The sequence below is a fragment of the Gadus morhua genome, chromosome 6 (assembly GCF_902167405.1).
Source record: "Gadus morhua chromosome 6, gadMor3.0, whole genome shotgun sequence".
Taxonomy (NCBI): Eukaryota; Metazoa; Chordata; class Actinopteri; order Gadiformes; family Gadidae; genus Gadus; species Gadus morhua.
The window spans coordinates 5,807,709-5,825,666 of NC_044053.1; the positions used below are offsets into that span (position 1 = coordinate 5,807,709).

General features: G+C 46.3%; 3 protein-coding genes and 1 long non-coding RNA gene across 10 annotated transcripts in view; 3 read left to right on the forward strand and 1 right to left on the reverse strand.

Annotated features, from left to right (window-relative positions):
* The window catches only part of drd2l (dopamine receptor D2 like), a 6,446-nt gene extending 4,137 nt beyond the window's left edge, over nt 1-2,309 (forward strand). The window contains exons 5-7 of the mRNA XM_030359114.1: nt 205-288; nt 1,034-1,316; nt 1,774-2,309. Coding sequence (XP_030214974.1) covers nt 205-288; nt 1,034-1,316; nt 1,774-1,973 — 567 coding nt within the window. The 3' untranslated portion in view covers nt 1,974-2,309. The remainder of the gene's footprint in view (nt 1-204; nt 289-1,033; nt 1,317-1,773) is intronic.
* Nucleotides 2,310-3,688: 1,379 nt separating this feature from the next.
* LOC115545428 (transmembrane protease serine 2) lies at nt 3,689-11,322 on the forward strand. 3 transcript variants are annotated; one of them, XM_030358600.1, is made up of 8 exons: nt 3,689-4,315; nt 5,578-5,706; nt 6,141-6,312; nt 6,646-6,824; nt 7,023-7,118; nt 8,558-8,700; nt 8,954-9,109; nt 11,227-11,322. In XM_030358600.1, the coding sequence occupies exons 1-8, from the start codon at nt 4,036-4,038 to the stop codon at nt 11,269-11,271; spliced, it is 1,200 nt and encodes a 399-aa protein (XP_030214460.1). In that variant the 5' UTR covers nt 3,689-4,035; the 3' UTR covers nt 11,272-11,322. The 3 variants fall into 3 exon arrangements, with proteins under 3 accessions (XP_030214460.1, XP_030214458.1, XP_030214459.1); XM_030358598.1 differs by lacking the exon at nt 11,227-11,322 and having other exon boundaries at nt 8,954-9,780; XM_030358599.1 differs by lacking the exon at nt 11,227-11,322 and having other exon boundaries at nt 6,144-6,312; nt 8,954-9,780.
* On the reverse strand, nt 6,818-11,229 carry LOC115545433 (uncharacterized). Its single transcript, XR_003977088.1, has 4 exons — nt 9,909-11,229; nt 8,864-9,154; nt 8,516-8,665; nt 6,818-7,070 (listed from the first exon to the last, which is right to left on the reverse strand). It is a non-coding gene; the product is annotated as an uncharacterized LOC115545433 (long non-coding RNA).
* Nucleotides 11,323-11,521: 199 nt separating the features above from the next.
* ethe1 (ETHE1 persulfide dioxygenase) lies at nt 11,522-17,581 on the forward strand. Of its 5 annotated transcripts, XM_030358603.1 has the most exons (8): nt 11,522-11,790; nt 12,101-12,206; nt 13,605-13,749; nt 14,125-14,273; nt 14,808-14,937; nt 15,292-15,381; nt 16,644-16,760; nt 17,322-17,581. In XM_030358603.1, exons 2-8 carry the CDS (start codon nt 12,174-12,176, stop codon nt 17,366-17,368), a joined length of 711 nt encoding a protein of 236 aa, XP_030214463.1. In that variant the 5' UTR covers nt 11,522-11,790; nt 12,101-12,173; the 3' UTR covers nt 17,369-17,581. The 5 variants fall into 5 exon arrangements, with proteins under 5 accessions (XP_030214463.1, XP_030214465.1, XP_030214467.1 ...); XM_030358605.1 differs by lacking the exon at nt 13,605-13,749 and having other exon boundaries at nt 11,524-11,790; XM_030358602.1 differs by having other exon boundaries at nt 11,555-12,206.
* Nucleotides 17,582-17,958: the final 377 nt, after the last annotated feature.

Consider the following 17,958-nt stretch of genomic DNA (forward strand, 5'->3'; position numbering starts at 1 on the left):
GGGCGCACACTCTGCCACTGCAGAGTTGGTCTCTAGCGGTAGCGAGCTAGTGATGTGTGGGAGGGACTTTAGAGGGACACATGAAGGGAAGGGTGGTATTATTTTCAGTTGGATATATTCAAAAAGTAGCTTACTCTTTGCCTACCCTGGCTTTAAGCTCAGTAAGATTTTAAGATAAACAGAACCTCCCCCCCCTCCCCCCAGAACAAGTGCACCAACCCAGAAGACGTGAAGCTGTTCACTGTGATGCTCCGCCCCCCCACCGCCGCCCCCCAGCGCAAGAAAGTGGTGAGTCTCAAAGATATAGATCTCCGCCACTAGAGGCTCTGTCCTCCACCAGGAGGCTCTCTCCTCCACCAGGAGGCCCTGCTCCACCAGGGGGCCCTGCTCCATCAGGGGGCCCTGCTCCATCAGGGGGCCCTGCTCCACCAGGGGGCCCTCCTCCACCGGAAGGCCCTGCTGCACCGGGAGGCCCTGCTGCACCAGGAGGCCCTGCTGCACCAGGAGGCCCTGCTCCACCAGGAGGCCCTGCTCCACCAGGGGGCCCTCCTCCAACAGGGGGCCCTCCTCCACATCCAGCTTGGGCTCTCTCCTCCACCAGGGGGCTGTCCTTCTCAACAAGGCTCGCTTCAATAAGGAGACCCTCCACCGGGATGTTCTGTACTTTTTAAAGGTGATAATGCCACCAGGTGTGAGTGTGAATAGCCGTTACACGCCATTTTGAAAATCTGCCACTTCTGACGTCCCAAGTGGGCGTGTCCACCTAGATGTGTGACCGACAGATCAGTCGACCAGCCTACCCAGTGGAAACGGCGTCGCGGCTCGTAACGGCTGTCACACGCACACCTTTGTGGTACGACTTGTCGCCTTTCAAGACCGACTGCCTGGAACCAAAAAGATTCAATGTGTTTCTGCTGCAGTGTTGTCTGTCTCTCGTTCTGCCGCCAGGGTTGCTTTAACCCTCGTCCACACCGCTACCGGGATACGAACCCACCGACGCCCTCCGGTCTGAGCCGCTTCTGTCTGTGTCCAGACGCTGGTGCAGGAGGCGGTGGTCGGCCCTCTGGAGGCGGAGCCTGGCCGTTTCCTGTGTCGCGGCGACCGGGTTCTGGCCCCGCCCCCCCCCCAGGTGTGCGTGTCGGTGTCTGTGGCCCCGGGGCGAGCGAGGCCCTGCCTCCCCCTGACCGGGGGGCTCACCGCCGTGGAGGGGGGTCCGCGGGGGCGGGAGGGCTGGCTGGAGCGGGGCGAGAAGGCGAGGGGGAGGCTGTCCCAGCAGAAGGAGCGCAAGGCCACTCAGATGCTGGCGATAGTACTGGGTGAGGAGTCAGTGTCTCTCTCTCTCTCTCTGTCTCTCTCTCTCTCTCTCTCTCTCTCTAACTCTCTCTCTCTTCCATCATACCCTGTATCCCTCCCCCCATTTAAGTCTATCTCTCTCTAAGTCTCTCTCTCATTCTCTCTCTCTCTGCCATCATACTGGGTGAGGACAACTCTCTCTGTCCATCTAAGTCCATCTCTCTCTAATTCTATCGCTCTCGCTCTCTATCTCTCTCTCTCTCCCATCATTCTGGGTGAGGAGGAGTGTCTCTCTCTCTCTCTCCTTTTCTCTCTCTTTCTCTCTTTCCCTCTCTCTCTCTCTGTCTCTCTCTCTCTCTCTCTCTCTCTCTCTCTCTCTCTCTCTCTCTCTCTCTCTCTCTCTCTCTCTCTCTCTCTCTCTCTCTCTCTCTCTCTCTCTCTCTCTCTCTCTCCCTCTCTCTAACACGTCTCTCCCTGCAGGAGTGTTCATCATCTGCTGGCTGCCGTTCTTCCTGACCCACGTGCTGAAGGCCCACTGCGGGACCTCCTGCTGTGTGTCCCCCTCCCTCTACAGCTCCGTCACCTGGCTGGGCTACCTGAACAGCGCCGTCAACCCCGTCATCTACACCACCTTCAACATTGAGTTCAGAAAGGCCTTCCAGAAGATCCTCCACTGCTGAGGTCGGGGGGTGGGGGGGGATGGAGGGGGTGTTAGAGGAGAAGGAGGAGGAGCTGATCTATGTGTGTTTTCACCCCCTGATCAACTCTTGACATTTCCACCAATCAGGGGCTTCACCATCAGTGACATCATATGAATATATGTTCTGGCTGTGAGACGCATTGTAGACTGAATAAAATACTGTAAGTCCTTATTTCTTCCCACTTCAATGTTATTTTTGTTTTATTTTTGACTTTATAGTCAAACACAGTCTGTCACAATTGAGTGTTTCATGTTTAAATGGGATCTTTTCAGATTGTAATAAACGATACCCAACTAGTGTGTGTGTGTGTGTGTGTGTGTGTGTGTGTGTGTGTGTGTGCGTGTGCGTGCGCGTGCGTGCGCGTGTGATTCCAGGAAGGACCAAGTCATGATTAATTTAAAGTTGGTGTTGTGAGGTATTGTTGTCATTGAAACCAGAGCATGTGTGTTGATGCCTTGCTTACTGGCTTTGGCAGCCTGATACTACTAATAGACAAGTGTGACTGAGTACATAAGATATGCTGAGGTAATGCCACCACCATGTTAACCTCGTTGTGAGCTGCCAACACCCTGTGCTGTAACGTGTTCAGCTGAACCAATAGTCTCTAGCTGTGTGTGCCTTTGTTGTTCAACCATGAGCCAGTCCATTAATAATACACAGCAGAAGGGTTAGGGGGCGTGGTAAGATGCCAAATGGGCGGAGCTCAAGGCTCTACCTGCAGAGCTTGTATGAATCAGGAGCCATCAAAGACGAGAGGACGCCGTCATGGCCAACTGTCAGGTGAGACTGCAAACTTTATTGATTTATCGATTTATTAGTCGGAGGTTGACTACTCTACACCTTTCTTTAAAAAGAAAACGTTCTGTCGAAGTACATGAGAGGTCTTGAAATGGGGGGCAGGAAAGGAAGTCGGGGGGTTTGGGTCTTTGACTCCCCGCTGAAAGGTTATTGCTTAGATCCCACAGACACGCTCTGCCCGTAGGCATGCTTAAGGCCCAAACCCCCACCTGCTCCTTAACGTATAATGTTTGTACAAAGAAATTTGATATAGGTAGCTTTGGATGATAAAATGATCGGCTAGATGACAAACATTTAGTTTTCCTTTCACTCTATTCACCTCACCCTACATTTCCTCTCTCACTCTCCCTCCACCTCTTCTCTGCTTCACCTCCACCTTCTATCCATCTCACCTCCTCTCCACCTCCTATTTCAACCTCCATCTCCTCTCTACCTCACCTCCACCTCAACCCTGCCTCCCCTCCTACTCCACCCCCCAACCAGATGCCCCCACCTGGCAACGTTGCGGACATAGCCAATGTTGCGGACACAGCGCAAGCAGCAGATTTAGCGGATGTAGAGTTTGAAGCAGGCGTAGCCGAAATAGCATGCATCGCCAACATGCAGGTCAAAGCAGTGGAAGCGGACGTTGATGAAGACGTTGATGACTCTCCTGAAGGTCAGAAACAGCCCTGATTAGTATAGTAGAAGTAGTGGTATAATAGTAACAGTATTCAATTACCATTTATTAACCATTAAACTAAACAGTATATACATTTACTGAATAAACTGAAAATAAAATGCTTAAAAAAAATCTTAAAACATAGCGTTTTCTACTCATCAAGTCATGTCATCAAGTTTGTATAAGCAGATAGAAACTTGTCATGTGACGTGTGGCTGGTTACTTTGACCAGCCGATACGGGTGGTGGACCAGTGAAAAGCTCATAGGGGTTGTTTTGGGTCGTATCGACTAACAGCCTACTCTGTCATTCAGGTACGAGATGTGGCCGGCTCTGTCCCTGCATGGGGCGCATGCTGGTCTGCCTGGAATGGTTCCTGTACCTGTTCACTTTCCTCCTTTTCTTCTACCCCATCTTCACCCTCTTGGGTACCTTATATTACATATTATATTAATATATAATTAGATAACTGTCAAGATCCTACCGTTGGGTAATGTTAGGCTGGTGGGTAACTGGTGGTCATGGTAACTGTGGGAGTGGCTTCCTTGATTGACCTTGATTATGGTCACCCTAGGGATCCAAGATGGCCGATACAGAATCAAGATGGTGTCTGGATAGACAGCATGGTGCCCGGTGGTTACACTCCAAAATCATAAGACTTTGTAAAGCCCATTCACCCACATACCAGGACCACACCAGAATTAAGGATTCCTACGGGGAACGCGACCGCCCCCTTTGTCGTCTTTGTTTGTCTATGTTATATGTCAAAACAATAACTGAACGAGACAGCTACCGTTCACCCCAAACGCTTGGGCTATCCCCCCTACCAGAGAGAGAAGGACCAGAGCTAGCCAGGAACCCAGGTGAGTCAGTACTCACGTGGCCGGAAGCCAGTTGCCTGCCAGCTGTGGTTGGCTACCACTTACGTGTCTCGACTCCTGCCTAGACAGAGCCGTTTTCCCATATATACCAGTGGGGTCGTGACAAAACACGTAAGTGACTTGTTTGGGACTCATCAAGGAGTCAAGCTGAACGGTGAAGCTGTATGGGGGGGTGGTCTCACTCTGAGCCAGGTTCTGTTAAAGGGTGATGCGTTTTCATCGAGAAGGAGACGTCTGAGAGACAGAAATACGTGCTGAGACTTTGGTGTCATTACAGGGCAAGAGACATTAGCTGGGTATCATCAGCATATCAGTTGGGGAACCTGTGGGGCTCAGGGGTAGACCCAGAGAGGATGTGTCCAGGGGTAGACCCAGAGAGGATGTGTCCAGGGATAGACCCAGAGAGGATGTGTCCAGGGGTAGACCCAGAGAGGATGTGTCCAGGGGTAGACCCAGTGAGGATGTGTTCATTGATGGTCCCAGTGAGGATGTGTACAGTGATGGTCCAAGTGAGGATGTGTACAGTAATGGTAACAGAGAGGATGTGTCCAGTGATAGGTTTCAGAAAGGATGTGTCCAGTGATAGGTTCCAGAGAGGATGTGTACAGTGACAGACCCAGTGAGGATGTGTGCAGTGATGGTCCCAGTGAGGATGTGTACAATGATAGGTCCCAGTGAGGATGTGTGCAGTGACGGTCCCAGTGAGGATGTGTCCAGTAATGGTAACAGTGAGGATGTGTCCAGTGATAGGTCCAAGAGAGGATGTGTTCAGTGATAGGTCCCAGTGAGGATGTGTTCAGTGATGGTAACAGTGAGGATGTGTACAGTGATGGTAACAGCTTAGATGTGTCCAGTGACAGACCCAGTGAGGATGTTTACAGTGATGGATCCAGTGAGGGTCTGTAATGAGAACCTAGGAAGGATGTGTACAGTGATAGGTCCCAGTGAGGATGTGTAGACTACAAGTTGCAGCAAGGATGTGTACAGAGATTCAGTGAGGGTGTGTAATGATAGATCCCAGTTGGGATGTGTAGTGATAGATTCAGTGAAGGTGTGTAATGATAGTCAGTGAGGATGTGTAATGATCAATTCAGTGAGGATGTGTACAATTCAGATGAAGAATTGTCCCTTGTGGTAAACCAGTTTCCGCCTGATGTCATTTGGAGCCCTTATACGGCACATCTATAGGAATTTAGCATCATTATTGTTATCATTTTTCTCATCTCTTGCATTTGGTTCACTAGTTCTACTTTCTACGAAGCTGTCGACTTTGAGTAGCGGAAAAGAGAATTGCAGCATTCCGACGCCGGTGCGGATCACGTTCAATTCAACGCAGTTGAGCAACAGCTCTGCACAAGACGAAATATACACCGGTAACTGTAACAGGATCCACTGAAGTAGAGAATAACAATGACTTTTACCTTGACATTTTCACCGTTTTATAACTTCTGCTCAAAATTAGTTCATTCGACTGCTTGTTTTAAAAACAACGTTATTTATTTTAATGTTTTAAACTTTTTTAAGGTGTCTACAAAACATAATTCACACACTGTCAATCGTTTGTAAATCATCAAATTGCTCCATTTACTCTATCAATGCTCCAAATTTAGTTTTTCTAAAGTGTTTACTATCAGTTGATAGTTGGTGATTATTGTGAATGGGATTATTCATCTATTAGTAGTAATAATGAGTGTATTATTATGCGTATTACATGAATGGGCCTACAGTACGCATTTTACTTACTCATATGAATGAATCATCAGTATGTATTACAAGTATACTAAGTATTGATAATAAGTAGTTTCAGCAGTCTGCCCGTCCCCGGCACGGGGAAGACTGGGGCGCATTGTCGGGGGTACCCCGGCGGGGGCGGGGCCCTGGGGCTGGCAGATTAGCCTCCAGTGGAAGGAGAACCACTTCTGCGGAGGCTCCATCATCTCCCCGCGCTGGGTCATCACCGCGGCGCACTGCTTGGTGCAGTACGACACATACTCAGACGCACCCGACACAAGCCACGCGTTGATGTACATTAAACACACTGCCAACTTAACACACGACACACTAGGCACTGTGTTACACAACATACCACATACAAACAATACACGCTAGGAACGCACAATATAGTGTTCATTTTTCAAACAGAAGTACAGAATACACACTGTGCTATACCCACATTGTGTGTGTGTGTGTGTGTGTGTGTGTGTGTGTGTGTGTGTGTGTGTGTGTGTGTGTGTGTGTGTGTGTGTGTGTGTGTGTGTGTGTGTGTGTGTGTGTGTGTGTGTGTGTGTGTGTGTGTGTGTTGCGCGCACCAGTTCCAACATGTTCGAGCCATCCAACTGGGAGGTTGTGGTGGGATCATTGCGATTGCTGGACGTGTCCCAGGGTCAGCGGTACCGTGTGGGGAGGGTGATCTACCACCCCCTGTACAACTCCAGCAGTCGGGACTACGACCTCGGGCTTCTGAGCATGCTCACAGACATCCAGCTGATAGGTCGGTTTATGGAACTACCCACCGCTCCAAATGTTTTTGTTAAGATTACGTCATTATAAAATTATTTATTATAATTATTTTATCATTATTGACATTTTTATGATAGCAGTTATTGATTATAATTACTTTTCTGAGTTAACAATTTTTTCTATCATCTACAGTTACATTGTTTGCCTTGTGTCGTCTGCTGTCCACCAGGGGGCGTGCGGCCTGTTTGTCTGCCCAGTCCCAGCGCATCCTTCCCTCCTGAAACAAGGTGCTGGATTACAGGCTGGGGGTATACCAGAGAGAACGGTGGGTCTTTTTGTTCATTCATGCATTTTAATTAGTCATTCTCTATTATTCATACCTGCCAGGGGTTCTGTTTTTTGTGTATTTCTTGTTGTTTATATCCTCTCTTTTATACCCGCACTAGCGACATGGTTTAGATACATTCTTAACATCTTCAGTTTATTGCTTCTTTTGTGGAATGTCTTAAAGTGTAATTCCGGGGAAAATTGAATCCAGGGTATTTTTCGGCATGAAGCCCCAAATAATAAGCCCTCCAGACACTCTTTTTCGCAGGAAAATCGAGGATAGAGCTTGCCTGCGAATGCCCGGAGCTAGGGCACAGCGAAAGCTTCCAATTCTGCATTTTTTAACCACTAACATTGCTCAAAATAGCACATCTACACTAGCATGAATAGGGTCCCTACACATAAAACGAATCAACAACTTAGTTACTTAGTACTGGGAGTTTATTAAAAAATACTGTTTTCTTAGTCTGTGCCTTACCGGTAGGTCAATTTTTCCAGGAAGTCCAAACAAGTCGATAATTGGCTACCGTAAATGATATAATAGAGGCGCTGTCACGTTTAAATTGTTCCGGGGGCGAAAATTGTACCGGCCTACGTCATCAGTTGTTGACAAATGCCAAACCTGCCTGGCAACAGAAGACGCGATCGTCTGTTGCCTGGCAACGGGCGAACGCGTCAAATGACGTAGGAAGGTTCTTGAACATTCGCGAACTTTCATGCTCGTTCATTGCACTCCTTCATTGAGCGCGACAAGACAGGATTTTGAAACCTGCTTTAAACACTCAGTTTACTAGCTAAATTCGATTAAACAATTCAATACAATACAAATATAAAGTAAAAACAAGTGTTATCTAGCGATCCGTTATCTGTATTATGTAATTTGGTGTTCGGCAACATGAGCGCGAATGGTTTTTGAAACCTGCTTTAAACACTCAGTTTACTAGCTAAATTTGATTAAACAATTCAATACAATACAAATAAAGTAAAAACAAGTGTTATCTAGCGATCCATTATCTGTGTTATGTTATTTCGTCTTTGGAAACATGAGTCAAATGTTTTTTGAAACCTGCCCGGCAACGGACAACCCTTACGTAATTGGTTGTCAAGTTGTCAACAACTGATGACGTAGGCCGGTACAATTTTCGACCCCGGTACAATTTTAACGTGACAGCGCCAAAATAATAAACAAAACAATCTCTCCTCTTGATGCTTGGCTGATTAAAAAAAAAAATAGCCGCCCCTTGCTCCGGGCATCGCGGCCCGCGGGCAAGCTCAATACTCGATTATCAACGAAAAAAAGTGTCTGGAGGGCTTATTTTATGGGGCTTCATGCCGAAAAAGACCCTGGTTTCAATTTTCACCGGAATTACACTCCAATTTCCTCCTCTTCCTCACCCAATGCAGGCTGCTGAATGATGGGTAGTTTTTCTCTTCCAGGGCTGCTGTCCGACGAGCTCCAACAGGCGTGCGTTCAGATCATATCCCCAGCCACGTGCTCCCAACGGTATGTCTACGGAGGCCTCCTAACTCCCCGGATGTTTTGTGCTGGTTACATGAAGGGAGGAGTCGACTCGTGTCAGGTATACCGAATAGTCTAATTTCTTCTCACAGCTAGTCTTTACCCAACTATCCAATTAGTAATACATATTCTAGCAACTAGTTTTAACCTGACCAACCAACTATTCTGAACTCTTCTATAACCAACTAGTCTGGCCAACTCAAATGTAAGGCCCTATTCCTTACCTGACTGAAGCACTGTCGTGCTCTGAGCTGAATTGGTTCGACCCATCAGGTCTTGTTGATGTGTGACAAGGCCTGGGGTGTGGTTGCCAGGGCGACAGCGGGGGTCCACTGGTCTGTGAGACCGGTCCCGGGGACTGGAGGCTAGTGGGCGTGGTGAGCTGGGGGCACGGCTGCGGCCGCGCCGGTAAACCGGGGGTGTACACCAGCGTGACCTCGCTGGTCCGCTGGATCTACCGTGAAACCCAGGTACGTCCTCGACCCACCGGGGGCGGGCTAGTCCAACAGGGGAATCTGTGAGTTAAATAAATGCGTTAAACAGGTGAGTTGGCAGGTTTAACGTGTGAATAAAACAGGTGTGTTTAGAAGGTGTGTCGATGAGTTAAACAGGGGTGTTGGTGAACAAAACCGATGTTTGGATGAGTTAAACCAGGTGAGGTAAAGGTCCATGCCACCTACTGTGAGTGGGATACTGGGATTAGTCGTCACAAGCCGTTTTGAAAATCTGTTTTATGACGTCACAAGTGGGCGTGTCCACCTAGATGTGTGCTGGATAGATCAGTCTACTAGACTGATGGACCGTAGCAAACGTTGCTCATCTATCCGTCAGACATCTAGATGGACACGCCCACTTGTGATGTCATAAGATCCCGATTTCCCAAACGGCTTGTGACGGCTACTCACCACTGGTGGAGTGTCGTGGGACATTGAAATAGGAGAGTTGGCGAGTTGAGCCCTATGGATCCTCATCCCTTTACACACATTAAGGTCCCATGTTCCCTCAGCCCAATGTTACCTCAGCCCTCTTACGTATACTATGATCTGTCAGTCCTATGTTCCCTCAGCCCAGGGTCGGACTGGGAACAATTTTCGGCCCTGGCATTTTTCAATCTACACCGGCCCCTATGGACCGACCGACCGACCCCCCCCCCCCCCCCCCCCCCCCCCCCCCCCCCCTTTAGCGCAAATGAGCCGAACCAACTTCAGCGAACCTGTGAGCCGAATTCAAGATGTCGCGGTGGGCACAATTAAAAACCAAACGGCCTACCTTGACGCTGTCTTGATCGAGGGGCTTCTTGCAAGTTGCAATTATTCCACATTAATCCACACGGTTTAACATACCCGGACAGTCCTGCTAGCAAACAATGGATTATGTTAGGTTGTAGCAGCAGGGACGTCGGGGGCACTAGCAGCAACGGTTGAAGCACTGGCCACAGCAAACAAGCGATCTATTTTAAAACATCCAGACGCCTCAGCTTGTAGAGATTTCTGCCTTTTGTCCCGAATCTTCTCCGCTCCCCCTTTCTTCTTTTTGCCAACTCTTTCCATGATTTTTAGCCCATCCACTGAAATTAAAATATAAGCGAAGCAACATCCGCAGCATCCATGGACCGTTAACGTTCGCTGTTAGATGTATAATCCCATCGTGCACCGCAACATATTTTTGCAAAATATTCGAACATAAATTCGCCAAATATAAGAAGAAAATCGTAGTTTAGTTTGAAGAAAGCATTTTAGTTTTATTTTAATTTAGTTTGTTGCAATGATTGTACAGTTTGAAGAAACAGGATTTTACAGTTTGAAGAAATAGAAAATTATACCATATACCAACCGTCACATAGATGTGCATGACAAGGAAGCGCTATGTATACTGGATGCACCATTGCAACAATTTGACGTTAGGTTCTTTCTTGGGCTCTTTGAGTTATCCGTATTGTCAGGTAAGTAAGGCGGTCGTATAATCAGTATTGGGGCCGGTATGATTGAACGAGGGCCGGCCCTCGCACGCCGAAATGTGGACCGGCCCTTCTGGCAAATGCCCGGTATCACAGATTACCAGTCCGAGCCTGCCTCAGCCTTACGTTCTGTCAGCCTTATATTCTGTCGGCCTCATGTTCTGTCAGCCCAATGTTCCCTCAGTCTTATATTACCTATTATATCCCCTCAACATGCATTCACCAAAACATTAGAGCTATCAATAACCACTACATCAACCCCAAATGAACAGGCAACACAAATAATAATGAAATTAAAGTAAAAAAACACCTGTAATGCAATTAAGAGAATTGTTAGCAACTGTATCCTTTTAGAATTAGCATAAGACAAACAGGTGTCACAGTGAGATTTGTGAATATTTTTCATTTACAAGCACATCATTAACTTAATTAGGAGAAGTTGTTCTCGGTGATGCAAGCTGAAAATAACATGAATTAAAGTACTTCCTGGAGTGGTTAAAGATCTGATCTAAGGAGTTAGTAAGTTACTCTTATAGTTACATGAGTCATAATATATATTGTGGGTAATAAGTGTGTTGATGTTGTATATCTGTATTTTATTGTAAGTCTGGTCTTGATGTTTTTCTTTAGATGGACAAACCTGCCGAGCTTCAAGAAAAAGAGCCAACACATTGATTTCCTGACGTTTAAAACGCTCTGCAAATAAAAACAGAGATAACAAATGTGTTTGGCCTCTTTGGTATTTTGACTGAGCTTAATTTAATGTTCATGTTTTATCTAAAAGCTTAATTAAATTGTCACGTTTTATCCGAAAACGTTTTTATTTTTGAAGTGTACGAAATACAATTTATTGTTTAGGCAAAAAGACCCATAATTTTTGTTGTAGCCAACCTTTCTCAGACGAATACAAATGAGGAGGGGCCAACTCAAACAAACCCTAGACGCATGCTTGCAGTCACGTACACATTGGATTACAACAGCAAGCTGTTTTGTACTTTTTTATAGCTGCATCACATCGGAGCTTTCAAACTTCTAAACTTTAGCCTAGGCCGTAAACCAGAAGTACCGACGACCGATCATATTTGTTTTGGACAATGGATTACCCGTGACGACAACACGTCTCATAAGGTTTCTTCCGGAGTTCATTCAAGGCTAGGAAAGCTATCGTCTTCGGTCCCCACTGCCTCTATGCATGTATGAACAATCAATTTGATACACGTAGTTAATCATTAGACATAGACAATATACACTCGCCATGCCTCTTATGTTATAAAGCTAGGCTCGGTACGGTCGTGTTGACTCACTGGTTGTTACCACGGGAATATACTAATCCAGGCCAGTACCGTCTTTAGAGTAAAGTTAAAGAGCTGCATATATATTTGATTTTAATATAATTATCAATGAGTTCTGTTATGCGGAGCGTAAAACCTGCCGGACAGGTACTGGCCTTCCTGCTCCGCCAGCGAGCGTCAGCCTGGGTCTCCACTTGTGCTCTTAACCGTAGAGGGCTCCCTCGACCCGGGGAATACTGCGGATCCCTCCCCGGTACGGTCAGCTGCAGAACACTGTGCTCAAGGATGGCGCTGAGAGAAGGACTCGTCTTCAGACAGGTGAGGTGGTTAGACTAAATAAATATATTTTGTCGACTATACCTTAACCTGTGCGTTCCACAATGTGTCATTTGTAAAACCGTTTAAACCGATTTCATTGTTTAGGGCTAGTAGATTAGTTTAATTTGTACTTAATTTCAAAGCTACCCAATAGTTTTTCGTATTGATCAATGTTGGTTGATGGTTTAGTTTTGGAGGAAACGGATCGTCTGAAGGCGTTAAACGTAAGATAAAACTTCAGCCGTTATAAAACAATATCTGGCTTTATTGATCAATTCACCAATCTTTAGGAACAGGGCGTGCACATCAATCACACGACCGTGACCGCCGCCCTTTCTGGAGCAAAACAACTGTAATACTATTTTGTGATGGTGTGGAAGTGTGGGTTTTGACATTATGGGGAACAATGTTGGGTTTGTAACTGCCACAGTGTTTCTCATGCGAACGTGGCAAAACAAGTTGTTATTAGCCTAGATTGCGGTAGTTGATTTAGGCTTTTACTGTAGGATAAACCCTTTAGAATCCTCTTCATTTTCTGGAGTATCGGGAACAAAATCTGATTCTGCATCCAGATTCTGTTAGAATTGTTTTGTTCCAGCAGAGGTTATGGTGTGAGATGTTGCGGACAGAACAACAAAGTCAGCCACTAAACATGGCTCATTCACCGTAGAACTCATGAAGGTGAGCGGTCAATTTCAGGCGTCCTACTATAAGTACTTTAATAAAAAAAACATGAATATAAGGTCTTAAGATGCACAAATAATTCTTTAATATAATTTACATTGTTTAAAATATTTTCTGCAATTGTCGGTAGAGGAAAAACAACAAACCTCAAACCAATGTCAAACTAAGTATTTTGGCTCTCCAAACTACTACTTCAACCATATACGATGAAGAAATGTAAGGAAGTCACGGCCTCTCTGCTGCGACTGTCCGGCGGCGCTTCCGCTATACGATGAGCATGCCTCATGCTTCGTTTCCTGGGTGTGGGTGTTTTCTTCCACGTCCCTATTCTCAAGGTGCAAAGGATTTTTCCCTGGTTGCCTTCATGGGCGTGGCGCATGTATGACCGTGCCTGCCATCTGGATACTCTGCCCCTGTCTACCTGAGAGTAGTCTGTTTGCACCAATAAATGGTTGGCTTCAGTTGACGCTGAACTAGAAACCAACAACTTCATCTTGATGCACACATGCACACACATTTGAGTACGAGACAATTGACATAACATGGAGTCACCCTCAAATCAGCTAGCACAACATTTCACCTATGCCTTAAATGAACCGTGTGTGTGTGTGTGTGTGTGTGTGTGTGTGTGTGTGTGTGTGTGTGTGTGTGTGTGTGTGTGTGTGTGTGTGTGTGTGTGTGTGTGTGTGTGTGTGTGTGTGTGTGTGTGTGTAGCTCTACGAGTCCAGCAGCAGTACCTACACTTACCTACTGGCGGACTCTGAAAGTGCAGAGGCTGTAATCATTGACCCCGTCTTGGAGACGGTGGAGCGCGACCTGATGCTAGTCAACCAGCTGGGGCTAACGCTTAAGATGGCAGGTAGGGTTACCGCTTAAGATAGTGGGTCAGGCTAACGTTGGCATTTAGGGCTAACCCTCAAGCTAACGGGTGGGGGTAACACTGAAAATGTTAGGTATTCTAACGATGGGAGGTGGTTCTAACGACAGCATGTATTGCTAACACAAATGTGGACAGAAGGGCTAACGCTAAAGATGGCAGGTGAGGCTAACCCTAAAGATGGCCAAGTAGGGCTTATGGGGAAGCAGGTAGACTGCTATCAGGGCTGATGCTGAAGATAACCGGCAGATAGCAGATAGGAGTCAGGTGAGAGATGGCAGGTACTGAAGACTAACAGTAAAGATCATGGTTGAGTGAGTTAATGTGTGTACGTGTGAATGTGTGCGCTCTCCACAGTGAACACCCACTGCCACGCGGACCACATCACGGGCAGTGGGCAGCTGAAGCGCCGCGTGACGGGGCTCCAGAGCGCCATCTCGAGGCTCAGCGGGGCGTCCGCTGACCTCCTGCTGTCGGAGGGAGACACCATCCCCTTCGGCCGACACGTGAGGAACCGGGGCCGCCGCCGCCGACACGCTCCGACACCGCTAGAAGTCTGCTCAGTTCACACATTCAATGCTTAAGTACTGAGGTTAGTTTAGTTTATCTGAGGGGTGGTGGGACTGGGAGGGCACTGTGGCCCCAGCTTTTCTAAAACCCCAGCAGGGACGTTTGGTTTCTTTGTTCCTTGTAGCCTGTCACAGCTTTTATAATTCATAGTACAAACGCACTTCAAGTTCCGATTCTGATTCTCTCATGTGTTCACCTGGGTTTCCTCCCACATTGAAAGACGTGCATTAACCTTCTGCCACCGTCGGAAGCTGGCCGTAGACATGGAGTTGGTACCCGGGTGTCGCCCAGTGGCGGCCACAGCTTCTTGAGTTTACTCAAATGCTTCAGATGGATCTCCCCCAAGAGGAACGGAAAACAATAAATGTATCCTATCATATTCTCCGTTGGTACCTGCAGGCGCTGTGCGTTATTTGGGTGGATGTCGACTTTCTCAGAGGAGTCGTGTGAATCTCCATTGGTCCGTGCAGGTGTTGACGGTTCGGGAGACGCCAGGCCACACTGACGGCTGTGTCACCCTGGTGCTGGGTGACCAGAGCTTGGCTTTCACCGGAGACACCCTGCTCATCCGAGGCTGTGGACGGACAGACTTCCAGCAGGGTACGCCCTATGCTGCTATTGTTAATCGCATCGAGGATCTTTTGTGCTATCCTCTGTCCGTCCACCTTTGTACTGCCAAGGCATACTGTTACTACTTTTTGTCCTAAAATAAATACAACGGTGGAATGGGACAAAACTGCTTGTTTACCTAGGCTCTGTGTGGATTGATTAGAAACCTCTACGTTTCAATAAGTCACATACTAAATAGGCCGTGGTATGGATGTATGATGTATGTATGTCGCTGGTAAATGCTGTTGTTGTAATGTCACAGAGTGTCCACAGGGGGGCAGTGTGGTGTCATGTCTGGTGTGTTGTCAGCTGGCGTGGCTGCTCTAAACTTTTCCTTGTGCTCAGGCTGTGCCAAGCGTCTCTACGACTCCGTGCACAAGAAGATCTTCACGCTGCCGGACCAGTGTCTTGTCTACCCAGCGCACGACTACAAAGGTTAATCGGCAACATCCTCCTGTTTTTCTTTTTTTATCGTGATATATTGACTTGCTAGACGTTTAACTTGATGTCCACTGAGATAAAGTGGGAGATGTAGAGCTCTTTTCTAGCTCTTATTTAGACTGAAAGACTATGCAATGAAAACCAAACTATCAAACATCAAAAAAGTCACAGAACCTCTAAAGCAGGGGTCCGCAACCTTTCAACATGCAGTGCCAGTTTGACATTTTCTCGTTAATGAGTGTGCCTTAAGCAACAATATAGTAAATTAAGCTGAATTATGACACAGCGACTAAACCAGAAGACCTGGAATGGTACTATTTCCATATAGTCCATAATCATGCATCAACATTTTAAATGTTTTTTTGATTCTTATGTCTGCAACATGGGCTTACAAATTGTAATTACATATGTCCCATCTTAAAACACAATTTTCAGAAACTCATTCAAAAACATAATTACACTGTTAGAAAGGTAAAAAAAGAGAATATATGAGAATGTTGGAACCCTCCACAACAATATCTTTAAGACATGTACAGCTTTGCAAAACCATGTGAATGCGATGCATACAGACCACTTGCAACAATTTTTTTAATATTTACTTCTCTATTACTCACAACATAGGTTACTATGAATTTATCCCATTTCAGAACACTGCTTTCTGTGACTAATTTAAACTTATTTGCACTGAGAGGAAATGGCCAAAACAGGATAAAGTGCAAGTGTGCCAATGATTATGCGGCCCCGGGCCAGTGGTGGCACGCGTGCCTGGGGTTGCCGACCCCTGCTCTAAAGCATACAAGCCAACGGATGGACCGGCGGGGATGGTTAAACATTACATTGTATTGTGTGGTAGTTAAAAGATGTGCTTTAAGTTGTAATTTGAGGTAATACTCTGTATTCTCACTGTGGCTGTGTTTGAATTATTTCACTTCTTTTCAGATTCCCTTAACTCTATAATATTAGGGAACAAGTACAGGGGGAATCCGGACACTAATTACTGTAACGTGTTACATGTCGTCCTTTGACAGCTCATTAGCATAAATAACATGTACCAACTATATCGTTTGAATCGGATGAAAAGGAAAGGGCTATGCATCATGGGATATATTGAGTTGATCATTTAACTGATGGTGCATTGTGGGTTTTAAGTAGTGCACGCTCAAGGTCACAAGTGGGTCAATTGGGACACGACCTGTGACCAGGGCAACAGTTGGCTTCCAGTCGGTCACAGCTCTGTGTCTCCCCCCCCCCCCCAGGTCAGACGGTGTCGACAGTGGGCGAGGAGCGGAGGTTTAACCCTCGCCTCACCAAGAATCTGGAGGAGTTCATAGACATCATGAACAATCTGAACCTGCAGAAGCCGGCAAAGATAGGTACCCTGTCCCATCCCTCCCTCCCTCTTAAGATCCATACCTAAGGATTACATTTTTCCTATAGAATAAAAACTGTTGATCCTGAGAACGAACATGTCTCTCCAGGGCCTTATGACGATGTTACGACTGCATGCGCAAGAGGCTTGTTCATCAAATCAAGTTTTTGTTGCATACACATGTACAACTTGGAGTGAAATGCTTAGTTTCGCTGCTCCTTTGACTGCTGGGACAGTAATAAAGTGCTAAATACATAATTATAAGTAGTAGAGTAAACAGGTGAAACAAAAGTGTGTGTGTGTGTGTGTGTGTGTGTGTGTGTGTGTGTGTGTGTGTGTGTGTGTGTGTGTGTGTGTGTGTGTGTGTGTGTGTGTGTAAATATAAAATGGAGCAAATGAAATGAAAAACACAAATGAAAATTAAATCCAATTAGACAAGTTATAAATATATATTTGTACGGATGAAACTCTGCAAATATCTGTATTGTGTGGGTGGGTGGGTGAGTGGGTGTCACACACAAATGAGCATGTCCATAATTGGGTGTCTCCCCCTTCCTATCCACAGACGTAGCAGTTCCCGCTAATCTGGTTTGTGGGCTCCATGAAGTCTGACCGCATCTCCAGCAGCAGTTGCTTTTTATTTGAGTGTGACTTTGATATTAATGAACATGTGCGTTAATGATTGTGAAACGTCTTCTCATAATTCCATGGTATAAAATGTGTAACCTTTGCGGGAAAGAGGATATCATGACAATACAATAACAATATTCGCGTGTAGAAATGATGTGTAAATAAATACCACAATCATCAAATAATTAAACTAAATCTGTCTGTGCGTGTGCATTATTGCAATGGAAGTCGTGGAGAGGATTGTTTCAGGCCGGATGTTCTCTCTTCATGTTGCTATTCAGGAATACAAGTGACTCCTTTAGTCTGCACCCCCCCCCCACCCCCACACACACACACACTAGCTAGGCTGTTTTGCATAGCACATGAATTACATTTATTTGCCATCAGAGTTACCAAGAGGCAAGTTTCCATCACAGCCATAATGTGCTCCCTGAATATTAAACATTACAGTATGGGCACCTGAACACTTGAACACTATAGTATTGGCCCCTGAATACTGCTTCAACACTATGGGCACCTAAACACTTGGAACACTACAGAATGGATACCTTTATTATGCCCCCCTCCCCAGA